Raw genomic sequence first — 24,866 nt, 5'->3', positions numbered from 1 at the left:
TAAAACAAAACTGTATCAAGCTTCAGACTCAGGAAGCAGAACTCATTCAAAGAAAGCTACAAATGTATCATAGGAAACTGCTGAAAACCAGACAATGGGAAAATTCAAAAACACAGTCAGTTTGGAAAAGCACACTAACTTTCAAAGAGCAGCAATAAGATTGAAGAACAATGGATACCCACTGTCCACTGTTGCCCCTAAAAGCAGAATCTGGGGATGACACAGTTGACTTGGGAGGTGATCCAGAAGTGGGAGCAAGGAGTGGGGAGAATGAAACAGGAAAGGAGGAAAAACCAGCGTGTGGGTCCATTAGTGAGGCTGCCGCTATGAGCGACAGAGGCTCAAACCAGCTGGGACCTCCCAGAATTATCTCCCCAAAGGGCAGGAAGCTGGAGCTCCCCACCAGTTGAGGGTTGACCCCCGGGGCAAATTAACGTGCAGCTCTGAACTGGGCTGGTTCAAGGGCTAAGCAGGCTCACAGAATCAGTGCGGGCCCTGAGGCAGGAGGCGGACAGTCACGAGGCAGGGCCTGCGGAGGGATGGTCACAGTGTGAGGGGGGTCAGAAGTCACATAAATGATTTTATGTGGCTTGCAGCAGAAATCAAACTGGGCTGAGAGGATATGATGTGAAGGACCAAGGGCACTAGACCGGAGACAGCGACACTGGAGCTTCTGAGCACTAACAGAAAGTAACTGCCAGCCTGGAGTCCTATGTCGTATGAACAAAAACGTCTTTCAAAAATGAAGGCAAAATAGACATTTTTTCCAGATAAAAAACAAAGTGATTTCATCACTGGCAGATATGATGACAGGGAATTCTCCAGTGTTCTTCAGTTACAAGGACGCTCAGACACACTGGAAGGAATGCAGAACAGTGGAATGGGAAAAACTAAATGATTAACGTGAAAAGGTTCATGAGGTTTAAAACAGAATTAAGATGCATGACAGCTACAGTTTATAAGCTGGGAGGAGGTAAGTGAAGTTACAGTGATCCAAGGCCCTCACGTGGGAAATGGTACAAGCACAAATATCAGACCTTCCTAAGTCAAAGATGTAGAATAAAACCTCTAGGTAACCATCAGAAGAATCGAAAAACAATGTATGGAAAACTATCAAGGCTAACAGAAGAGAAAAACAGAATTTTAAAAAAACGCCCAAAAGCAAGAAAGGAGAGAAAGGAAAACACAGAAAAGGTGAGACAAATAACAAGCAAACAGTAAAACGGCAAAATTATAGCCAAATACATCAGTAAGTAAACGTGACGCTGATTTAAAAACGCACAAAGTCATTCATGTTTTAGGAACTAGATACCTACTTCACAAGGGGACTTTTCCCGGTATGTTTCTTGTGGATTATGGTGTGCTGTAACACATCTAGAGTGGAGGAAAAAAACAATTTATTATACCAGATGCTTCTGCAAAATCCAAAAGGAAGACGCAACTATCGTATGTGACCATAACAGTGTTGACAGACCACGTAGAGCACTTCTAAGCATTTTTCACAGAAAATTCCTTAAAGAAACAATTTTTCAAAGACACAGTAAGACACAGTAATTTCCTTAAATATCCTCTCAAATATGTTCCACCTAATAGCAAAATCAATTTTGTCCAAGACTATGAAATTTGACTATGAGCATTAAGCTGCAAAACCACACATTCAATTTCAGGCTCTTTTTTAACCATGAGAAAAAAAAAAGAAGTGTCTCAAATATCAAAAAACCACATATTAATAAAACCAACACCCATGTACCCACCTCGCAGGTATCTCTGTATTTGCCTCTTTTTATTAGGAAAGGAAATATCCCAGAAACAACTGAAGGCCTCCCTCCATTCCATTCAGCTCCCTCCCTCTACAGAGGTTAACTAGTTGAAATAATCTAGTGCATGTTTTTATTTTAACTACCTCTGTGTGTATTCACAAACACACAGTGGTGCTACATGTTTGAATATACTACAAATACCCTTTATTTTAATTACCACCTGGCATGAAGGTACCACAATCTGTTTATAACTTTATTAACATTTGAAACATTTGGGTTAACATCCAGGTGCTTGCTGTTACCCATAAGCTGCTGGGAGAGCCTGAATCCCTGTCCCCTGAACACACGGACGACAATTTTCATAGAAGCAGAACTGCATTAATCACCTCCAACTTCACGAGAGTGTCAAATTTTTGTCCAAAATAGTTGTACCAATAGTTGTACCAATTTAAATTCCCATCAACAGTAGATGAGGATTCCCATTACTTCATATCTTTGATAATGTCAGACTTGAAAATGGTTTGCCAATCTGATGAGTGTGAACTAATCTCTCATTGTACTTTTGTTTTTTAATTATTTTATTTATTTATTTTTGGCTGCATTGGGTCTTTGTTGCTGCGCGTGGGCTTTCTCTAGTTGCGGCAAACGGGGGGCTACTCTTCGTTGCAGTGCTTCTCACTGCGGTGGCTTCTCTTGTTGCAGAGCATGGGCTCTAGGCACACGGGCTTCCGTAGTTGTGGCACACGGGCTCAGTGGTTGTGGCTCGCGGGCTCTAGAGTGCAGGCTCAGTAGTTGTGGTGCACAGGCTTAGTTGCTCCACGGCATGTGGGGTCTTCGTGGACCAGGGCTCGAACCCGTGTCCCCTGCATTGGCAGGCGGATTCTTAACCACTGCACCACCAGGGAAGCTCCTCTCATTGTTTTTAGTTTGCATTTTCTGGACTACTTGTGAGGCTGAACCATTCAACGTTCTTCTGTGAGAACTGCCTATGTTTATCTTTCCCCATATTGTTGACCAGACTGATTTTCTCAGTGATTTTTAGAAGAATCTGTAGTCTGGATGTATAGTCTTTACACCTGTAAATATCCTGCAAATGTCCTCTGAATGGTAACCTCTTGTCACGTGTTAAGCTTTAATTTACATTAGAAAGATCTCCACTATGGTCATGCTCTGTCTTGTCAAGAAAGCCTTCTCATCCCAGACTATTAACATTTAAAAATTTAAGTTTTACATTTTACATATTACATTAAGTTTATATATGTTGCAAATAATTTGTTATTCATTTGAAATTTTCTGTGCCCAAGAGAAGTAGGGATCTAATTATATAACATTTTTTTTGACTGGAAAGCCAGCCAATACCATTTATTGCATATTCTTTCCCCACTTTTCTGTAAGGCCACCTGTCACATTCCAAGTTCCCATATGTCTGTTTCTCAGTTCCTTAATCTGTTCTAACGGTTTGTTTACCTATCCCTGTGACAATATCACGCAGAATGACTTATTCCAGTGAATCAGCGTTTACCTTCTTCTTGACTTGAAGCTTCTGAGCTGTCTTCTTTTAAGTGTTCTAATATCTTAGAAGTCTTCAGATTGGATTGTAAGTTATCTGCGGGAAGTATTAAATACCATTAACTTTTAGGGAAAATTGTAATAGTGAGAAAAACAAATATAATGATTACTCTTCTCCCATGGAGGATGAGAGTGGAGAGTTAATGGTAAAGAGAACGTGTCTAGTAGTTAGGACTTTGAAGAAAGCTAGAGGACATAGTACAAAACCCTGGACTGGGAGTGGGGACCCTGAAGCACGGAGCCAGCTCTCCCCATACAAGCCACAGGGGTGAAGCAAGCTGCTTCACATCTGCCTGCCCCCGCGTGCTCTTGTGCAAAATGAGGAGATGGACTAGATCAGTGCTTCTCAACTATCTGTGCTGTGTAAGGTTTTTCAGAATTTCCAGATCGTGTGGATCGCTCCTTTTATGAAAGACAGTATAATGTGGCAACGTCAGATTACTCCCAGCGTCTCCTCTCTGTTCCTGTTCTTCTACCACAGACCAGTGACCGGCAATCATGGACCAGCACTGACCCACGGAACCCACCCTGATGCACTGGATTACGTCTCCATTAAAATACACACCAGTAGGCTTCTGGAGGTCAACATTTTAAGTCATTCAGGAGTTTAACATTTGTTCTCTCAGCTGTCAGGATACGGAATATTGCTCTCTATTGTGGGGGCAGGGTAAGTTAGAGCTGTCATTTCTTAAAAGAGTAAGTGCAAATGAACTTTGCCAATGATGTGTTCTTTGGTGAAATAATCTGAACATCCTGACCAGATTTTCCACAATCTCAAAACATGTCCTTTAATACACTATTTTGATTTCATAACGATTTGATCTCTTAAAATCTACCAGCCTCTTTAGCATTGCTCATGTAATTTAGATACTGCCAAACTCTCCAGACGGGTTTTCTGTTATTTATGTGTGTACTACTCACTTGGGTACATTTTCCTAGGCAGCCTGCTAAAATCTGAATTAAAAGTTTAACTTCATGCTTCAATGCTTTTTTAGAATTAGACGCTATTTATAGATATTCACTAAAAACCACACTTGGTTCAAGTGGAAAGCACTGGCTGTTAAATCTATTAACGACTCTAGAATGATCAGGATTCTCTTTTTAAAAAGCTATTGCCACTATTCAGACATGAATTTAAACATGGAGTTGTTCATCTTGTCTTAGTCATGAAGAGTCATTAATTCTAGTTGCTACTTTTTGTTTAAAATGTTTAAGGCATATATACATACACACAAATGATCAGAAAAACTAAAAGTTAACCCCTTTGTTACAATAAATATCCAATCATACTATTTTTTTTTTTTTTACCTCTTTTTTTTCCTCCCACTTCAAACTGAGGAAAAATGCATTTTCTTTCCCCTTTAGGTACAGGGAGACATGGCTTTGTTGAAAGCAGAAGGAAAGATTCAAAAAACAAGAAAAATACATAGCGACTTGCCATAGTGGCTGTGCTTAAAGTTAGCAGAAATTCTCCTAAAGCACACATCGATGTTACTGGCAAAATATTTGCTAAAAAAGGCAGCTGTGATAGACGTGTATAAAACTAAACTCCAGGCAGACCATGATGAATGCTGAAACATGCGGGCAAAACCAAAACACAGGAACGTAAGAGAAAGCTAGGAAATCCTCAGGAGGTGTTATTTCAGTTGGGTCCTGAAACAGGTGTGATTTTAACAGGCTGTAACAAAAGATAGGGTGCAGAACGAGCCAAGACCCTGGGACAGGAAACGGCAGGGTGTCCTGAGTGGCTGCCAATGGGAGCCTGAGAGAGGTGAGAGGCGGCTCAAGGGGCTCACGGCAGGGCTTGAATTTCACAGCAAACGTTTAAGGTTCTAAATAGAGGATTAACAAATTGATCCCCGAGATAATCCCAGGACAGGTTATAGTACAGTAAGAAACCAGAACCTGAGAGAAGTGAGGCTTTGCATAGTCTATGCATGAAAAAACGACCTAACTAACAATGGGATTGGTGAGGAGGGGTAAAAAGGATGATGTCCTTTGTCTGGCATGGCTTGGCCTTTAAATGACTGAATACAAAGAGGAAAAGTGAAAAGAGTAAGGCCAGAGTTTCCAGCCTGGGAGGCTGGGGAGGTCATTATGGGAACAGGGGCAGATCATGAGAGGTTATCCATCATGCACCATCATGCAAGCAGCACTGAAGCATCTCTACAACCTGTAAGCCAGATCTCTCAAGGAACTTGAGGATCCAGTATGCACACGACTTTGAGATACTTGGCCCTTGCCTTGGAATCAGTCTGTTTTGTGACATTAGCTTTTTTTTAAATTTTTTTAAATTTTTAAATTTTTACTAGAGTATAGCTGATTTACAGTGTTGTGTTAGTTTCTGCTGTACAGCAAAGTGAATCAGTTATATATATATACATACATACACTCCTTTTTATATTCTTTTTGCATACAGGTCATTACTGTTTTGTCACATTAGCTGTTGTTATTTTCTTTAAAACTGCAGGGTAAAATTCACTAAAAACTACAAATGTTTCTAATTTTGTATGCCACTATTCCTTGACCTTAACTAAAGTGACAATCCCATACAAGATGGCATGGTAAAGCAAGACATCCAAGCAAGGAAAAGGCCAAATTTCTACAGAGAAGCAGAGGGGCACTTACTGAGGCTGTGGAAAGGGTCTGATGATATGGACTGAAAAAAGCTGTGTACTTTCTGATTCTGTAGAAAAGCTCGTGACGAAGTTGAAAATAGCTGCCTGCACATAAAAAGAAAAGAGATTCATTAATTTCATGTACTATAAATCCACGAGACAGTTTAGATTGTAAACAAACCCAGTGGCAGTTTAATTCAGGTATAAAAAATTGCCTTCCTAAGGAAAAAAATATTATTTTCTAATGTATTTCCCATAGGAGGAAGTGAATAAAAGACTTATTTACAAGAATCTAATAAACAGGCTTATTTTTAATTTTATATAATCTAGTGGTAATGCTTCAATTCTGACCAACTATGTATTATTTCAGCCTTTTACCCAAGTGGTCCAATAGTCGCCTTTCTGCTCAGAAAAACAACTTCAGTTTCTTTACCCTTCTTCATAGGTGTTACTTTTCATCATTTGGGTGTACCATGAAGGCACCTTCCCACAGTCTGAAAGTAAGAGGTTGGGAAGTTCGGGATGCAGGAGTTCTGGAAACTACAAATGGAACGCAGCGGCCAGGTTAGTTACAAGTATTACTACAGACTAAGGTATGACTGATGACTCACCTCAATATGTATCATACCACAATTCTAAGCTGTTATTTTTAAAAAACAGCTTTCCTCATGTTTTATTAATGTCATTAAAAGATTCCAACTGGAGGTCTTCCCTACAAAAGGGACTCTGCCAAAAGGGGCATAGTTACAGCACAGTCTAATGGAAAGTTTACTTGGGATCTGAATACCAGCTCAATCACTTAAAAGCTGCATCACCCTAAACAAGTTATCTGGCCTTTCAGTTCCGATTTCTTCTTAGGGACTATACTAACATTCTTCAAGGTTATGACACTCAAATAGTATACGCATATTAAACTGTCACCCTGCTCAACATCCAAACCCCCTTGCATTACTTTTGAACATTTTAAATGCTCATTTAAAAATTTAATTCTTAATGTCTCCCCAAGGTTTTGGACCTATCATTCAGATTAGTTAAAAAATCATCAAAATACCATATGAAGAGATGACCCTTATGGACCAAAGTTGCCTTGTGCGTTAGACAAAATTGCTTCTTGGTTCTCAAATGTGGAGGTAAATATTCAATAGGAAGACAAAGGGAGGAAATGAAGAGATGGAAGAGAAACTGAGATACGAAGTATGGAGCTAATCTAAATTTCCAGGTCTGAACACATTACCTAAGGCTGAGGATTAAAATCCAAAGGCATCTACTGCCCAGTTACATTTACAAACCAAATTAACTGGTCAAAAGTACAGGCATATCCAGTATAGGAAAACCACACCTGAGATAAAGGCAGGGGCTTGGTTGGAATCAGCATACAGACTCAAGTCAGGCAGCAATCTTTTTACATGTACTGATGCTTTACCACGTCCAATATTATTTACTGAAAAGACTAAATGGCAAAAAAGTGTGCAAAGAAGAGTTCATTTGTGCAAAGGAAATACACACAAATACACAAATTCAGGGATGTGTACATGCCCAGAAAATTTTTGGAAAGCTATGTAAGTTTTTAATGAAGGCCACTTCTAGTGACTAGACTTGAAGAAAGGGATATTAGGGACTTTTCACATTACACCTTCCTTTGCATTCTCCACAAATAGCTTGAATAACATCTTTACAGTAAAAAGGCTATACACACACACACACACACACACACACACACACACACACACGAGATCATAACTGAGGAGAACCCTAAAAGCTATAACAAGGAGTCCAACACATACTTCTTAATTGTGGTGCTGGCCAAGAGCCAAATTTCTGAAAGTGGCTCCTTGTGGAAGTATTTTTTTCCCTCTGAAAACCTCAAACTTACAGAGAAGTTGCAAATAAAGAGAACTTTCTTTCTAAACCATAAATAACTGACCTCTGCTGCCCCAACACCGGGTGAAACATGAGTATTCCTACAAAGACATTCTCCTACAATCAAAATCAGGACGCTAACACTGATAAATTAGGACCTCCTAACCCCCGGATGCCACTTAAATTTTGCCAATTGATCCCAAAGTATCCTTTTTACCACAAAGACCCAGTTCAGATCCTGCGCTGCACCCAGCTAGCCGTGCTACCTTCTCAGCCCTCCCTCGACTGTCCTGGCTTTAAGAGGACAGCGCAGATATTTTGTGGAATGGTCACAATTTGGGTTTGCCTGCTGTTTCCTCGAGATTAGGTTCACAGCAGGAGTATCACAGGAGTGAGGCAGTGCTCCTTCGTTGCAGCCTATTGTGCGGTGGGCGATCCTGAGTCAAGTTCGCTCTCCTGGATCCAAGTAGCATCTGTCAGACTTCTCCACCCAGAGTTACTCTCCCTCCTTTAGAAGTAATAAGCACTGGGAAATGACTCTGACAATGTAAATATCCTAGTCCTCAAACGTTCAATCTATTCGTTTATTATTTATTTCAACACAGACCCATGGTTTCCTATTTCATTCAATGTTACTGTTATTATTTATTTTGATGTTCAATTTGCTCCAGACTTGACCACTAGGAGCCCTTCAGGCTGGCCTCTGTCCTCGTGACCGAGCCAAACATCCCTTGAGCGCTTCCTTGCTCTCTGGCACAACGGGCTCATCTTGTATTTTTCCTCCTCCAGCCCTGCAATCAGCTTCTCCTCCAAGGAGCCCTAGCTCTGTTCAGTGGAGAACAGAGTTACAAGTCAAGCTCTGGATACCAGGGATGCCCACCGCTACTGGGGTGTGGCTGCTTCCCGACCCTTTCAATGACCAGAGCCGGGGAACACATGTGCACACACACAACCATATCTATTTCTGTATCTACCTATATATACTGAAAATTGTGAGTCTGCCCCGATATCTTCAACTCCAATGAGACACTCCAGGGTTCATTCTGGTTTTCTCCTTTCCATACCATAACTCTCTTCTCCAACAGAGAAACTTGGTTCTCATGATTCTTAAGATACACCCTAACTAGGCCCATCCCCCTGTAGTAAGCTCATCTGTCTCCCACTGTCACTGCTTCTCCCTTCGGAGCCCTGCGCATACGCCCTCCTGACCCCATCTGGGCCTCACGCCCCTGCCGGGCCACCTGTCACGTGTGCACCCTCTGGAACATTAGGCCAGGCCTCCCCGCACCGTCACCCGGGGGGCGAATGACTTCCCTCCCCAGAGGCTGTCACCCAGCGCAGACACCAGGCCCGCGCTGCCACCCCCCACCCCCGTATCACAGCTGCACACGCCCCTCCTGAGCCACCTGTACGTGCGGGGGCCTGAGAACTCGCCACCCTCTTGGGCGTGCTCTGCGGACCCCGCGCCCCCAGCAGCCTAGAACCCCAGCACTGCGCTCACCCCAGTACTGCGGGGCACGACTCCGCCCTTTAACAGGCTCCCCAGGGATGCACACGCCCCCATGCTTGAGCAGCGGCACAGGGGCCTCAGGAGCTCGGCCCTGGAATGCTCTCTGCGCCCACCGCCAGGAGCCCAGCCCCTCCCACTCCTCCGGTCCTTCTCTGGACCCTCCCACTGTGCCCTCCGAGGCCTCACAGCCCATCGTGCACGCGGGCTGCGCGGGAGGGGCGCTCCCCTGAAGCTGCTCCCCGGCCGCTCCACGTCTGGCTCCAGCCTCCACGTCGCTCCTCAGTCCCTCCACGCCTTCCATCGTGCTCGTGCTCGTAGGGGGGCTTCGAATCGGACCCTCCAGCTCTCTGCTCCGCTGCCTTTTCCCAGTCACTCCCTCCATCTCCTCTCTGGTTTCCCTCATTTGCTTCCAAATCACACCCTAAATCTTGTCATACAATGGAAATACCCTCCCTCCCGGATTTCTGCTTCTGTCCCCAGCCCCACCCCGTCCTGAGAATACTCAGGGGGCCTGGGTGGGAGCAGGAGGGTCACTGCATGACACGGCCCGCACCTCTGCCCCAGCAAGTCTTCCTCCCAGGTTGGGCCCGCTGAGCTTCAGGGGGCAGATCAGTCTCACCTAAGCCCCGACTCTAAGCCGCATATGCGCCAACACTGCTTTCACTTATTTTACTTATTGATAACTGCAAGTTTCCAGTATAACAGCCTTTGTTCCCTTGGCCGTTATTCCTTAGTTTCTCTCTCCTAAAGGGGGGCCCTCAGAGAGGGGTGAGCGCCAACAGTGACCAAAACCACACTGCAGACCTCGGACGCCCCTCACTTTCCCACCCATTAGCCTAACCTTACTCAACAACTTAAATCCAAAACCACCTCCAAAGTTGAGCTCTTGGACACGGGCCTCTTTCAATAAATACTTTATGGTGAAAATAAGAGGTTTCACTGAATATATGCATACTTTAGAAACGATTTTTATGATAACAGACAGCTGAAAAGTACAATGATACGAGAAATTCGTTTGGTGTCTACTACTAGCCTAGATCTAAATAACACAAGGATAAAAAGTCCATTCTGAAAAGTACTCCAGAGGAGGAATCTCTGTGATCTCCCCTAGAACTCCATCCTCAGCCCCGGGACGGCCGTGGCCCAGCCTGTGAGGCTGCCGGGGAGGTGCCAGTAAACCGTTACCTCAGGATGGGCTCCAGGTCAGGGTGCCGCCGTTCTTCCCTCTTCAATGAGCCCTGATTCAGGGCTCTTAAGATGGTCTTGTCAAAAGTCTCCGAGGACAACTCCTTTGGAAGCTAGGAAAGAAAAACCGCACGACCAACGTTAAGTTTCTCACTTACTGGCAAATATGTCACACACCAGAGGCACAAAAGGAAGATGAATGCCTCCTACTCAGAAATCATCCAGAAGCAGTTCCTTTTCTAAATCTTCCCGACATAGGGCTGCAGCCTGAAGTGGCACTGCACAGGGAACCCACTGCACAGGGAACTGCAGGGTCCCAAGGGAAGGGGAGGGGCCGAGGGTGCCGGCAGCGCTAAGCCTGCTCTGGGCCCCCCGGCACTCCCCTCCCATCCCATCCCAGGACACCGCACCAAGGTTCTTTAGTGAAATGGAGCCTTTCGCAGAGTACAGGGAGTATTATTTTTATCCTCAAATAGTATTCTGAAAACGTGATCTCTGCCTTTGTAGTTACCACTTTTGTGCCTTCTGCATCACGTGTGAACCTCAGGCCATGTCAGGCTGTCAACGCTACACACCAAATAAAGACCTGGGTGTGAAAGATGGGGTGAAAACTCAGAATCTTACATAAAAAGATTAATTGGAGGTTTAGGAACCTTTTCCTCAATGTGATGGAGGTGGCCTCAGAGCCATGCACAAGAAATCACAAAAAAATCATCAGTTGACCAAGAGAATTTTTAAATTAAATAAAATGACTTAAAACTTTGTTTTTATTAACTAGTTTACCTATTAAAATGCCTAATAAATTGATCCCTTATAAAACTAATTTTCCAAGTCTTTCAAGAAGTCAAAGTTTTAAATTTGACTTTTGATAACTAGTCTTTGCAATTAACTCGTGAACTGCAGGCACTTTCACTAAAATTAAGAATAGAACCATTAACACATTTATCTAAGGTGCCATGGGAATATAACAATCTATACAAATTTGTCAGTTTACATATTAATTTTTAATTGGAGAACCCAAAGTAAGTATTCTTCTGACAAATAAGCATTTTGAGTCAACAATTCAGAAATGGAACATTTAACAAAGGTAGCGTAAGAATTACTATTTTAGGCACAGTAAGACTATGGAATCAAGATGTTATAACAGAATGAAGCTCTTCCTGGTCCTTTTATTAACCTGGTAAGGTCAAACGCTCTGCTGGCATTCCACACACCCACTGTGTAAATTATGTCCTCAGACCACTAACAGGAAGAAACATGTTCTGGATCTACACATTTTTGCAAACAAGGAAATGACCATTCATTTCAGTATTTATACTTTGATGTTATCATTTTAATACAGATTTAGAACATTAGGCATATATCACATTACCCATTTTAAACACAATTTCTCCTGAATATCTATACACAGCCAAAACCAGCTTCAGTGGAGAAGCTTGTTTCAACTACCGAATGACTGATGGCTCTTCTCAACACAGGAAGGTGAGAATATATACATTTTCACCTGGTCAGTGACCGCTCACGTGACTGGGCAGAGTGCGGATATGCAGCCATCAGTATTTGCAAACGGATTTATTTTCAAGTGCTTTTATCTTTGATATCCAGGGACTACTTCCAGTGCTAGAGGAAGGCACATTCACTAAAAATACACGCCTCTTCTATACCAGTCCCCCGAACTTTCTCACCTGTCTGGTCTTTGCTCCAACATACCCAGTCCCCCACCTCCGGAGGCCCGGCTCAGCCACAGCACAAGCTCAGCGTGCTGGAAGGCATTCACACCTCGCTACACGTTCTTCTTTAAGAAGAACACTGAGGCCTAACGGATAACCATCTACAAAATCTCATTACAATTTGGTTTTTGCAACTCTCCTCATTAATCCATTCATTCATTCAGTCAACATAGAGTTCAAACTCCGATCCTGTCCTAAGTACTGTTTCTGGCACTGTGGATACAGCAGTGAGGATGAAACAAGAACCCCGCCTTCATGGAGCTTCCTTTCTGGTAAGGAGAAACAACACAGGTGGCAGACACAGCTGTCAAGGAGCAGCATGGGAAGGAGGCCAGGATGTGGAGGACAGAGGCTGCTACTGATACGGAAAAAAGGACTGGAAAGCACTGACCTCGAACTCACTATAGCAAACTCACTGACCTTCCTCACTATAGCAAACTTTAGGTGCAGTTCAACCGCCTCCACAGAAGTCAAAGACGTTAGTTAGCATGTACAGGTTGTCAAGCGGACAGCTTATGCTCTTACCTTTTGTAGATGATTTTAAAAGGAAGATGAAAAGGAAAAAAGACATGGTAAACTTGAAAGGATATTTCATAATCGGCAATTCGTTCCTAGAAGTACGCTAGTTGCCAATTATTTCATATAACCTGATAAGGCATTGGTCCTATGGAAAAAACACTATATTCAGATGTTGGCTAAGCAGGGGGACCATTAATTACTGTGATTCTGAAGAGCAAATTATTTATTTCGGGCTGCATTTTTTTTAAAAAAACACCTAAGTCTTTAGAGAAATTCTGTGACTGAAAAATGAAATCTGTCAAGACAAAGAGTAGATAAAGTTCAGGGAAACCCAGAGGAGAGACCCGTCGGGCACTAGGCGCAGAGCCACCAACAATATACATCTCAGCAAGGAACTAGGAATAAGGTTCCCTTTTTTTTTTTTTTCTTTTTTTTAATGTGGAAAACCATCAATTCCTTATATTGGTAATGTAAGGTAACAAAATCTATGTTTAGAATAACATGACATCTTCTACAGCAATGTTCATGAAGAGTTGTAAGCCAGCCTCTATATACATGCTTTAATTTTGCTGGTGTTTGTTTTGGTACTAAGGTTTTCGGATTCTGTGTATCAGCGGTCCCCAACCTTTTTGGCACCAGGGACCGGTTTCGTGGAAGAAATTTTTCCATGGACCGGGGCGGGGCGTGGTGGGGTGGGGTGGGGTGGCGTGGCAGGAGGGATGGTTCAGGCAGTAATGCCAGCAATGGGGAGTGGCAGACGAAGCTTCGCTCACTGCCACTCACCTCCCGCCGCGCGGCCAGTTCCTAACAGGCCGAGGACCGCTACCTGCCCGCTGCCCGGGGCTTGGGGACCCCTGCTGTATATCACGTCAAAATCATTTTAACAACAAATCTATACTTTTACCTTCAGCAGAAATTCCTGTAGTTCTTGGTGGGTTTTTGTTACTGTTGTGACTGAAAGATCAGACCAATTTACCTGATTTAAAAAAAAAACATGTTATACAGTTATTTCTTAGGCAGGAACTGACTGGAAAAAAGCCATGTGTAAAACAAATGACCTTACTTTAACTTTATCAAGATTAACAATTAGAAATATAAAGTTAATCTGGTATTGTCATAATTGCTTCAAAACTGTTAAAATTAACTGTATATTGACATTCTACTTAAAAAAATTTTAATAACTCCTTTCAAAGCGCATGGTTTTCAAAACAAGCTGTCTTCTAAAAACGTGACTATACTTTAGTAATTTTTCAGAAAGGGAAATGTCTTACGTTCCTTTTGGTGAAGTTGTAGGGACTCTAAAATGACACTTCGACAGCATAGATCTATGCCCCAAGAAAAAAGAAAAACTCTATCTCCTGGAACTTATTAAATATACATTCTTAAGAGAAATGCCAAGTTTACTGCCCTTCTTTGGTAGTACTGTATTGCATTTTTATGGGGACTTATGGTTTATGAAAAGATTTCATCTTTATCTTAATGCTTTACAATCCTATTAACGTAGATGGGGCAGATATGACTACCTCCGTTTTCAGATGGAGAAACTAAAACTCAAAAAGGTTAACTTACGCAGATTCAACTCTAGGTAAGCAGAAGAGCCAGAACTAAAATCTATTACCCACCTACTTCTTGGATACCTTTAACTCAGTGGACTCGATGGTAGCCCACTAATAATTTCTACTTCACAATTATTTGAGCTGAGTGAATACTTGAACTATGCTAATACATAAGCCTTACCAACCAGTCATGCCACAGTTAACCAGATACTTAAGAATACATACAAAATTTTATCTAGCAACCCTCAAACAAATATCCTTATTAACTGGCACATCTTTTAAATGATTTTTAATTATTCAAATGTCTGTCGAGCAGCTACTTGTGTCAGACACTGTTCTTATGAAAGGATACAGGAGTGGACGAGACAGTGAAGCCTCTGCTGGCTGAGGTCAGAGTCTAGTGCAGGAGTCAGATTAGAGCCAATGAATGTACAAGGAGCTCCATCAGTGATCAGCGCTCCAAAGAAAACGAGCTGGGCATGGAGCAGGAGCAGGAGGTGGGAGAAGCAGGTCAGACGGGTGCCAAGAAAGGCCTCAGAGTAGGGGCCGTCGAGCCTGTGTGTGAGCTGAAGGGACGTCAGCTCTGCCAGGGTCCGGGGGAATATCGTTCCAGAGCCAGAGGACAACGAAGGCCTTCAGGAAGGAATGCGCTTAGAGCTCCAGCAACAAAAGGAGAGCTGGTCTAACTGAATGAAGAGAGCAGGGGGGCTTGTGTTAAATGTTCCAAACATAGGTGAAACATGGAGGTAAGGACTTAAAATTTGAAAATTTAGGATATTTCTCACAGAAGGCAGAAGCCAGAGTCCTGAAACTCCAACTAATGTACGAAGCAAGTCAGATATGGCGAGATGCAGAGGATGAAGATTCCTGCTCTCTATGAGATGACAGCCTTCTGGAAAGAAAAATCATGGAACCCAAATTAAGAAGCTGGGAAAGGGATGATGGTGGTACACCTGGGATGAATGAAAAAACATTCTGCTGGAGGATTAGAAATGACTTTGTGAGGCAAGTACAGCTAAAGTTGGGCAAGCAACACCTTTGGGTAGGAAGTGAAGTGAGGATGCAGAGAAACACAGCGTCCTTCCACGCGGCTTCCAGGCGTGGGCAGTCCCACGTCAGAAGAAAGGGCTTGACAGCGAAGCCCGAGCAGGGGGGGAGGAAGACGTGGACACGGAATCCACATCACAATCAACAGGCAAAGAGGAGCCATGGGGACTAACAGAGCTGGGCTCTGCACTTAATCAGAAAGCCGTGTGAAGGACAGAATGGCAGCAGAGCAAGCAGAGATAAGAAAAGCCAACAAAGGCCAGAAAACCAAAGCCTCGGAGAAAGAAGAGGAGGAGAAAAATACCAGGAAAAGACAATGCCTGTGATCTTGATTTTTAAAAATACTGGTGAATGTTTACTTTCACTTTTTAAAGATATATCTTACACCTTAAATCTAAGGCTCTTATTTCTTTTTAATAAAACTGTCAGAGTAACTTTAATGTGATACAATTTTTAACACTTGGCAAACCATGCAGTATATACTGAAAACAGTACATTCCCTTAACTAAGACAAACACAGACATGTGTATAGCTTCCCTTAAATTAGCAAACCTGCCATTAAGTTTTTCCAAAGATCAATTTTCATTCTTTCCAAAAGATCATTTAACATAGTATGAGATATCTTTTTGGGTGAGAGTAGCTTACTTTGAAGGTGTACTCCCAATATTTGTCAGCCCTTTTTCTCTGGACTCCTTTCAACATTATCTTCTCAATGTGTACAGCTGAAAGAAAGAAAACATGCTGACTTGTTCTACAGAGACTAGATACATATTTCAGTTACCCAACCTGACAAAGCCAAACGATTAAGCTATTTATCTTCATCTTTACTACTAGCCTTAATCATGAAATAAAACAAAAAAACCCAGAAGCACAGCAATGTGCTGTCCATTCATGAAGTAATTTATTTCTATATCCACTAAGCATGCTGAGTGGCTGAAGTCATTTCAAGCACTCTGCTAAGCACCAAAGATAAATAATAAAAGGCGCCCGCAGTGAAGATTATTGTTCTAGATGAAATCTTCAGAACTGTTAATTCAGATTACCACAAATACAGCACTTTAGAGTCATTCAGTTATTTATGCATATTAGGTGTAAACTAGAAAATGTTTTTCTGTTTTTTTGTTTTTTGATTGGGGGGAAAAAACCCTTCAAAAGTAATGTGAACTGGTAAAAATTTCCTTCCAATTGAGAATTTAAAAATTGTTTTTCTCGAATGTGACCCTTAATATCATATAACAGTAACACAAACTTAACATTATAACGAACTATGATGGTTCACTGCAGCAAAATTTTTCACAATTTATACAGATAAAATAGTGATTATAAATTACATTAATGGCTTAAGAACAATTACTCTGAATTGAATTAGATAAGATGGTCAGCTTACTCGTGAAGTAATAAGCAAAAGTGCAAATCCCCAAACTACTCATTTCATACATCCTTCAGTAAAAGTTATCACCTTAGCAAGCAAATCTCTTTACAAATTGAAAAGAGCCAGTCTACTAAGCATAATATAAGGACTTAAGGAAAAAAAAAAAAAAGATTGTTGCTCACGGTGTAAGTAGAAGAAATAGTCATGAAGATGATAAAGGTCACAGGTAAGAAGTTAGGAAAGTGACTCAACAGAAGGTCACTGTTGGATTCGGGGGACAGGAGATGGAGAAGAAAAGGGAAGGACTCACTCTGCCTTAAAAGAAGAAGTTAAAATAGGCGAAGTAGAATATACAAAGTAACAAAAAGTATACAGGAAGAATTAAGACTGCTGTAGATCACAGAAGGTGGGCACTGAGAAAGCAGGAAACATAAGATTACAGAAATTTGCTGGTAAACAGGCATAATAAACTAAGGAGATACCATTACCAGTATTTTGTGTTAACTTTCCAAATCTATAGTGTTTGGTGGCCTGCTTCTGGGCCAATTTCCCTTGGTGGGTGAGAAATGTTGAGAATGGGACAAAAGAAAATCTCAGAAGCCAGGTGAGAAGCCTTCAATTGCTCACAACTGCTGCAGTATGATAAAGGCCAAAGTGGGGAAGGGAGAGTCTGCTGTTTCCAAAAGCTGTTCTATTAAATTATGTGAAGGATGATGCTATTAAATAAAAACCACCTGAACTAATCAATGTTCCAAAATATGAAGCAGCTTTACTTCTAGGGAAGGGGACCACTGGGGCAGTGTGGGTACGGGAACACGGCTATGGCTTCAGCCTTGATTTCGAGTTATACCTGCTGTGATCTATCAGAATCAAGATGAGGAAAACAAAGGGGTATGTGGTGAGGAATGGCTGATAATGGGAGATCCCCTAACCCTCATAAATTAAAACTGAAAAGCATGGACTGTGTACCTTTGTTTACAAATTATGAATAAAGGAAAAACCATCTATGAGTACCACATTACAGTTAATTGTTACCTTTTTGATGTAGTCTTTATGTTTTTTTTTTTAAATATCTTTACTTTTTTTTAAAAAAGGACCTTCACTGCAAAACCAAACTCTGCTTTAGGTTACTGGTAGGCTCACTGGGCCTGGCTGAAGCAGTTCATTCGTGACTCGAGTAGTTTAATAGTCTTGAATAGAAGTGGTAATTCTGTAAACATTTTCTAAACATTAAACATTCACACCTATTTTTCCTCCGTGAAGAAAAATGCATCACACAAAAGGATTATTACCGGAATGAAAAGGAAGCAAAACGACACCAATTCAAAGCTGCTATAACTGAGTGTGATGCTAAGTGTACACCCTTCACCCTTCCGAGGCCGCCCGGGTGGCAGTCTACATCTGCCATTTCAGACTTCCCTCAGTACAGGCTAACGGGCTCCCCAGATGCGAGGAGAAGAGAAAATCTGAACTCATTTCTTCTCAGGGGGCAACGTCCTTTCACTCCTCCACCCGGTCCTCCTGAAAACTGCATTACTGCAGGAAGAACGGGCTTGTAAGGAATTTCTTCACTCTCTTGCAGTGAACTTCCGTAAAATTAATTTCTTCAGTAGACATCGAGCACATTCTACAGATAAAGCACTAGGCTGATACTCTGGGAGTAGGTTAAGGTCTTTGTCCTCCAGAAGTATGCAATCAGATTTAAGACAAGGGACCACAAGGCAGAACCAAGTAAGCGTGGGCTGGGACAGGCCAGGGGCTGCAGAGCCAGAGCCCAGACACAGACTCAAGGAAGTGGGAGGGCTGGCATTTGAGCTAAATCCAGGACCTGGAGGATTTCTCTACTTCAAAAAGGAGAAAGAGGAGTGAGTTAACCAATGTCAATAGCACTCTGCAATCTTTTCGTGTACAGATGTTTTAAAGTTTAGGAAAAATACAGCATACCTTCTCGCTGGGTTCTATGAGGTGCCACAGTAAGTCCATCATGAGGTATCGGGGCTTGTTCCATTAAACTGGCCTCATTACTTTGCATATAATCACCATGAGCAGAGTCATTCTAGAGGAGAAAGAGGGGCACATGTTAATCTATATCAGAGACTAAGAATAGCGAATGGCACAAAAATAAACCAGATTAAAGTCTTACTTTTAATAGCAATAATTTTAATAGCAATTTTTAGAGATAAAATTGGTGATTACACATTAAGAGCAGAAAGGTACAGTGTCAGAGCAGTGGGGAAAGAAGTATCAATATTTATCTTCATTTAATGGCAATATTCTATCCATTATTCACTGTCCCAGTTTCTTGGGACAGCTTGCAAACTGCTATTCAGAACTGCCAATGATGTCAGTTCTTTACCAAAGTGAACCAGGATCGAAGGAATAAATATAAAAAGATGGTACCCTTTATGCTATTCCCCAGATGTAAGGGTATTTGTATTTTTTATATAATTATGCAATTTTTATTCATTACTTGGTCTTAGTGACAGTCTAACAAGATGCTTTGTTAGGAAAAAGTTTTTTAAAAGGTATCATCAATACACAATTCTAAACAAGAATGTGTGTGGACAATGAGTTTACTATTAATGTTAAACCATCTAAGAGCAACTGGGTGCTCTAAATCTGAATTTGCTCAGCCAATCACTACTATTAGTGAACTAGAGGTAAGTTTTACCCCAGAACTGCTACTTGGAGTAATGAAGAGCATGCTAATCTTACACACAGCGCTCAGAATTCAAGTATTGTCTTGTATATATTGTTACTATAACCCACTGGGTAAGCCAAAAATTAAAACAGCTTTAACACAATTCTTTATCACAACTCACACCTTATCCTCCCCTTTATGTTCAGAATCTCAAAACACTACTCAGACCAAAATTATCTCAGTTACAGGAACCAATTACAATTTTGCAAATCTGCAATAAATAATATACATTAATTTTTTTAATTGTATAAAGAAATGAAGTAAACAGAAGACTCTAAACTTTCCAAGAATCCTAATTTAAAGACACAGAGAATGGACTTGAGGACACGGGGAGGGGGAAGGGTAACCTGGGACGAAGTGAGAGTGGCATGGACATATATACACTACCAAATGTAAAACAGATAGCTAGTGGGAAGCAGCTGCATAGCACAGGGAGATCAGCTCAGTGCTTTGTGACCACCTAGAGGGGTGGGATAGGGAGGGTTGGAGGGAGACTCAAGAGGGAGGAGAAATGGGGATAAATGTATATGTATAGCTGATTCACTTTGTTATACAGCAGAAACTAACATGCCATTGTAAAGCAATTATACTCCAATAAAGATGTTAAAAAAATATATTTTGTTCTAGTCTCATCATTCATCCTGGCCTGTCAACGAGTATGGGTTGCCAGTTGACACCTCTATTTCTAGCAATAAGGCATCATAATAGATACTCTTGGGAGCAAAGCTTCAGCCTTACAGTATGTCTTGTTCTAGAAACCCAAGGAAATAAAGACTGTCTACACAGAAACACTTAAGAAGGAGAGCACCGACCTCTTAAGTCAACATCCAACTTTCGAATGGCATTCACCAACTTTCAATATTACTGAATAAAAAAAAGTGGATACAGGAATTCTTCCAACAATAACAAAATCATGTATTTCCTAACCCAAACCATATAATCATTTACTACAAAGTAATACAACCACATTGGCCTAAAATTGCTGTAAATACTTCAAAAATCAAAATAAATAAAGCACTGTAATCCTCTCAAATACTTGTGTAAATTGGAAGTTCAGCTGAATAGGTCAACCATTTTATATAGAGTATTTTCCACACTGTTCATATGTAGTTCATGAATTAAAAATAACACCTTTAAATATAAATGAATGCAAAATATAAAAGAAACAACAGTTTTCATTAGGGAAATGCGAAGCAAAACTACAATGAGATACCACTTCATACCCATCAGAATGGCTATTATCCAAAAAACGGACAAGTACTGGTGAAGATGTGGAGAAACTGGAGCCCCTGTGCATTGCTGGTGGGAGAGTAAAACAGTGCAGCCACTGTGGAAGACAGTACAGCAGTTCCTCAAAAAAATAAAATTATCATATGATCCAGCAATTCCACTGCTAGGTATAAACCCAAAAGAACTGAAAGCAGAGGCTCAAGCAGATAATTAGTACTCCAATGTTGATAGCAGCATTATGCACAATAGCCAAAAGGTGGAAACAATTCAAATGTCCACTGATGAACAGATAAACAAAATGTGGTATATATACAACTGAACATTACTCAGCCTTAAAAAGGAATAAAATTGACACATGGATGAATCTTGAGGGCATTATGCTAAGTGAAATAAGCCAGACACAAGAAGACAAATACTGTATGATTCTACTTACATGGGGTACCTCAGAGTAGTCAAATTCATGGAGAAAGTAGAATGGTGGCTACCAGGGGCTTCAGAGAGAGGGGAATGAGGGGTAGCTGCTTAATGGATACAGAGGTTCAGTGTGGGATAAAAGAAAAGTTCTGGAGATGGGTGGTGGTGATGGTTGCACAACAGTGTGAACGTACTTACTGCCACTGAACTGTACGCTCAAAAAAGGTTAAAACAGCAAATTTTGTTATTATATTTTACTACAATAAAAAATTAAGAAGAATAATTTTATCATGTTGCCTCCACAAATTTTATATTGAAACAACTGTGTGAAAGTAGTTTGCTTCACAATCAAAATCACATTTTTAAAGCCTAAAGTTACTTTAAAGAACACAATTTAACAACCAAGTAAAAAGCCTCCTAGTTTAATAAGATAGGCAGAAAAATGGTATTTGAGTTTCTATCCAAGGACCTAAGTTCGTCAACCCATGAAATATCTACTAATTAAGTTTTCTGCCCCCTCCCAACACCAAGTCTCAGCATGTACCAATGCTATAAAATCATTTAGACTAAATTTAGAAACTATAAAATTTTAAATTTTATTAACAAAAATTTAACGCCTCATGAGCTACAGAGATCAGAATCACGGTGTTTATTGGTCCCAGCGTGAACGGGGGTCGGTTCTGCCGTCTCCCCTCTCCATGTCACGTGTGCTTTACTCTGTGTAGAAGAAGGTGCCATAAAATCTGAAAACTAGTGGTTCAATGGAACCGTACAGGAAGGAATTATGCCCACTTTTTCTATTAAGTTCAGATTCCCACGCAAATGCAATATAGACGACATGCCAGAATTGGCATTTTACAAAAAGAATCAGGACCAAGTGGAAAGTGGGAGAATTTTCTCTGCTTGGATTAAGAAGACGAAGTTTAAAAATTCTAAGCCGGCAAAAGAATGCACAGGAACAAAAAGAGCATTAGTATGTGTGTGCCCTTCTCCTTTCTATAACTCATTTGAGTGTGTAAAGCCTTTTCTGATCTATGGCGTGCTCCTGGTTAGCTCAAATCCACATGTCATGTAATGTATCTCATTCATTCTAGAGATTGCTCAGATTTCAATTTTACACATGTAGAGCCATCACAATTACATACTTGCGATCTCTTAAATGTGGAGAAAGTTTGTGAAATAGTCAAGTGACTGGACAGTCCTAAAAAGACTCTTCTCTGAAAACACATCATTGGAACAAAAATCACACTGGTCTCATTTTACTTTAACAAAGGTCAAACTGTAGGTAGAGTTTATTTTAGCTCATCTACCAATGTTCTAAACGTTTCCTCTAGTCCTTTGATGCAGACTGTACATTTTAAAATACCAAGACATTCTTTCTAAGAAAGAAACAAAAAACAAAAGCAGAAAATGAATTTCTTAGTTTGTTTTTTTTTTTTTACTAATTTTACTAACTTCAGAAGTTTTTACACTCATCAAATCAGACTTAGAATTTAACACTAGTATATAAAACAACAACACCCTATTAAGTTTTTGTGGTAGAGGAAAGATAGCCAAAAATACTTTTGATACTCCTCCCACTGAAAGGTGGGTCTAATTCCCCAACCAGTGGATCTGGGCTGACTTTAGAGACCTGACTGACCAGTAGGATGGGATGGAAGGGATGTTCCGGGATGGCTATGGATAGGTCATAAGAAGCCTTGCAGCTGGGCCTCTGGGAACACTTGCTCTTGGAGTCCTGAGCCAGCCTGTGAGGAGTGCAATTCCCCTGAGGCTGCCGTGCCAGAGACCATGCAGAGAGAGGAGAGGGGGAGAGATGCCCCCAGTCCCCAGCTGTGTCTCCAGACATCCTGGAGTAGAGACAAGTCGCCCCTGCTGTTAGTTACCTGTCTAAATTCCTGGGCCACAGAATTATGAGAAATAATAATAAAATGGCTGTTGCTTTAAGCCACTAAGTTTTGGGGTAATCTGTTACAGTTCTAGGTTTCAGATTCTCTTCTTTAAATAACCAGGGTTGTACCTAAAGCATATGCTATTATTTAAACAAGATTCATAGAAAGTCTTCCTGTGAATGTCAGAAAATGATTCATTATTAGAAACATTACTGAGATGTCAAATTTCATCTATTTTGGTAGAAAAAGAGGGAAGAAGCTGAGGTGAATTTAAGAATTATTGTCTGTCTCTTTAATTGAGAGGATGTGGTAGAAAAGCAGATATCTGTCTCATCTTTACTCAATGAAACAGTATAACCCAACCCAAAGAAATGCCTTGAATCAATCTACAGCATCTGATAAGAGGCAAGTTCTGGTGTGAGAAGAAACATGGATGGCAAATGTATTGAAGTTATGCCGCAAAGAACAAAACTGACCCAACAGTGCAGAAAGGAGGGAGCAATGAATCAGCAGCTTAGAAACAGTATGCCACGGATTTCTGCTATGATCATGGACTCACTTCCTAGGTGATTTACTGTTTAACTAGAAATGTGCGAATAAGGTGATTCAGCAAGACGAGTGTGGTAGAATTCACTATGTTAAAGCATGGGTAAGCGCGCTCTAGTTATTGAATGTGGGAGGAAGTGCTAAACTATGTACTGAATCCGTGTATACACTTTGCCATCACAGCCCACAGACAAGACCTTGCTCTGTTAAGTTCTTCCTAACACGGCATCTCTGAACTGACAGTGGCTACCTGTATAGAGTAGGAGTGGCCTGGAACTGGGTGCAGCAAACAAAGATGGGAGTGGGAAACCTGATTCACTGTAACTTTCTACGTATTCTGGGGAGCTCTGAATTTATTACAAATAAAAAACCTTAAAATTGTCGATGTCATCGTCTTTTCTAGAGAACTGAACTTGTAGGATGCACAATTAGGGAAGATCTAGCAGAAGAACCCTGATACAAAAGCCTACTGGGGATGAGGAGAGTAGAGAATGAAAGAAGTGAGGGCAGCAGTTTTTACCCGAGAACCAGCCTGGAGGTGTGACGTTTATGAAACTCCCTTTGTGTTTCTGCTCTTTGAACCTCAATAGTGCCATCTGTAGTTGACAGGTGGACTGGTGAAAAAATATAAACTGTATTGGACCACAAAGCTACAAAGGTATAGAATGCAGGGAGTAGTGGTAATGGCTTCCAGCCTAGACCAAAGCTGGGGTACCCCCCCCTTTAACATCAGCGTCTGTTTCCTTTACCAACCTTCTTGCTCTCCTACCACAGAAGGGGAAAGATCTCTTCTTTTACCCTGGAATTAGGAGGCTGAACAAGAACTGCTGCATCCCTGGGCTAGCAGCCCCCAGATCTTTAAATCCCCACTTTGCCAGAATGTTTCTTGGGTGAGTTGAAAAGAACGCACCCATGAGCATGAGTACAGAAGGATCTAGCGAGGATGTGTCTCTCCTCCCCAGCCCGTATATGACCAAACTGCCCTCTCCTACACAGCCCCACCCCACAGGAGACACCAAAGGATCTTGGTAGGAGGTGAGCCTGGGCTCAGGAGCCTGACCGCCAAATGGCACTGCAGGAACTTCTAGCTGAAGCACAGCCTTCACCCCCAGTGGAGAAATGTTCCTGGGACCATGTGGAAATTGTAGCTTATAAAGCTTATGAAGCATCCTTGACAGAAAGTGTCTTACAGGTCGGTAATTATTAGTGTTGGGAAACACTGCATTAGGACTTGTGTTTAATACCAACTGGGAGAACAGGCACCTTCCCCAAACTAACAAAACCACTCAACATCACCCTCTCTGTAAGTGTTTGACCTCTTTCCTGAGGAAGTCTTCTCCAAGCACCACAGCACTGT

General features: G+C 41.4%; 1 protein-coding gene across 3 annotated transcripts in view; it reads right to left on the bottom strand.

The window, feature by feature from the left end:
- ZCCHC2 (zinc finger CCHC-type containing 2) overlaps window positions 1-24,866 on the bottom strand; it is a 52,035-nt gene that overhangs the window by 19,798 nt on the left and 7,371 nt on the right. For 2 of the 3 annotated variants that reach the window (XM_059894534.1, XM_059894533.1), the window contains exons 2-8: window positions 18,671-18,782; window positions 16,000-16,076; window positions 13,656-13,727; window positions 10,503-10,615; window positions 5,958-6,052; window positions 3,283-3,366; window positions 1,317-1,374 (exon numbers count right to left, since the gene is read on the bottom strand). In XM_059894534.1, the coding sequence (XP_059750517.1) occupies window positions 1,317-1,374; window positions 3,283-3,366; window positions 5,958-6,052; window positions 10,503-10,615; window positions 13,656-13,727; window positions 16,000-16,076; window positions 18,671-18,782 (611 nt within the window). The remainder of the gene's footprint in view (window positions 1-1,316; window positions 1,375-3,282; window positions 3,367-5,957; window positions 6,053-10,502; window positions 10,616-13,655; window positions 13,728-15,999; window positions 16,077-18,670; window positions 18,783-24,866) is intronic. The other variant, XM_059894535.1, reaches the window with a different exon arrangement.

This window comes from Balaenoptera ricei, chromosome 14, assembly GCF_028023285.1.
Source record: "Balaenoptera ricei isolate mBalRic1 chromosome 14, mBalRic1.hap2, whole genome shotgun sequence".
Taxonomy (NCBI): Eukaryota; Metazoa; Chordata; class Mammalia; order Artiodactyla; family Balaenopteridae; genus Balaenoptera; species Balaenoptera ricei.
Note: the sequence above shows the minus strand (reverse complement) of the source record. Positions and strands in the feature narration are given on the sequence as shown.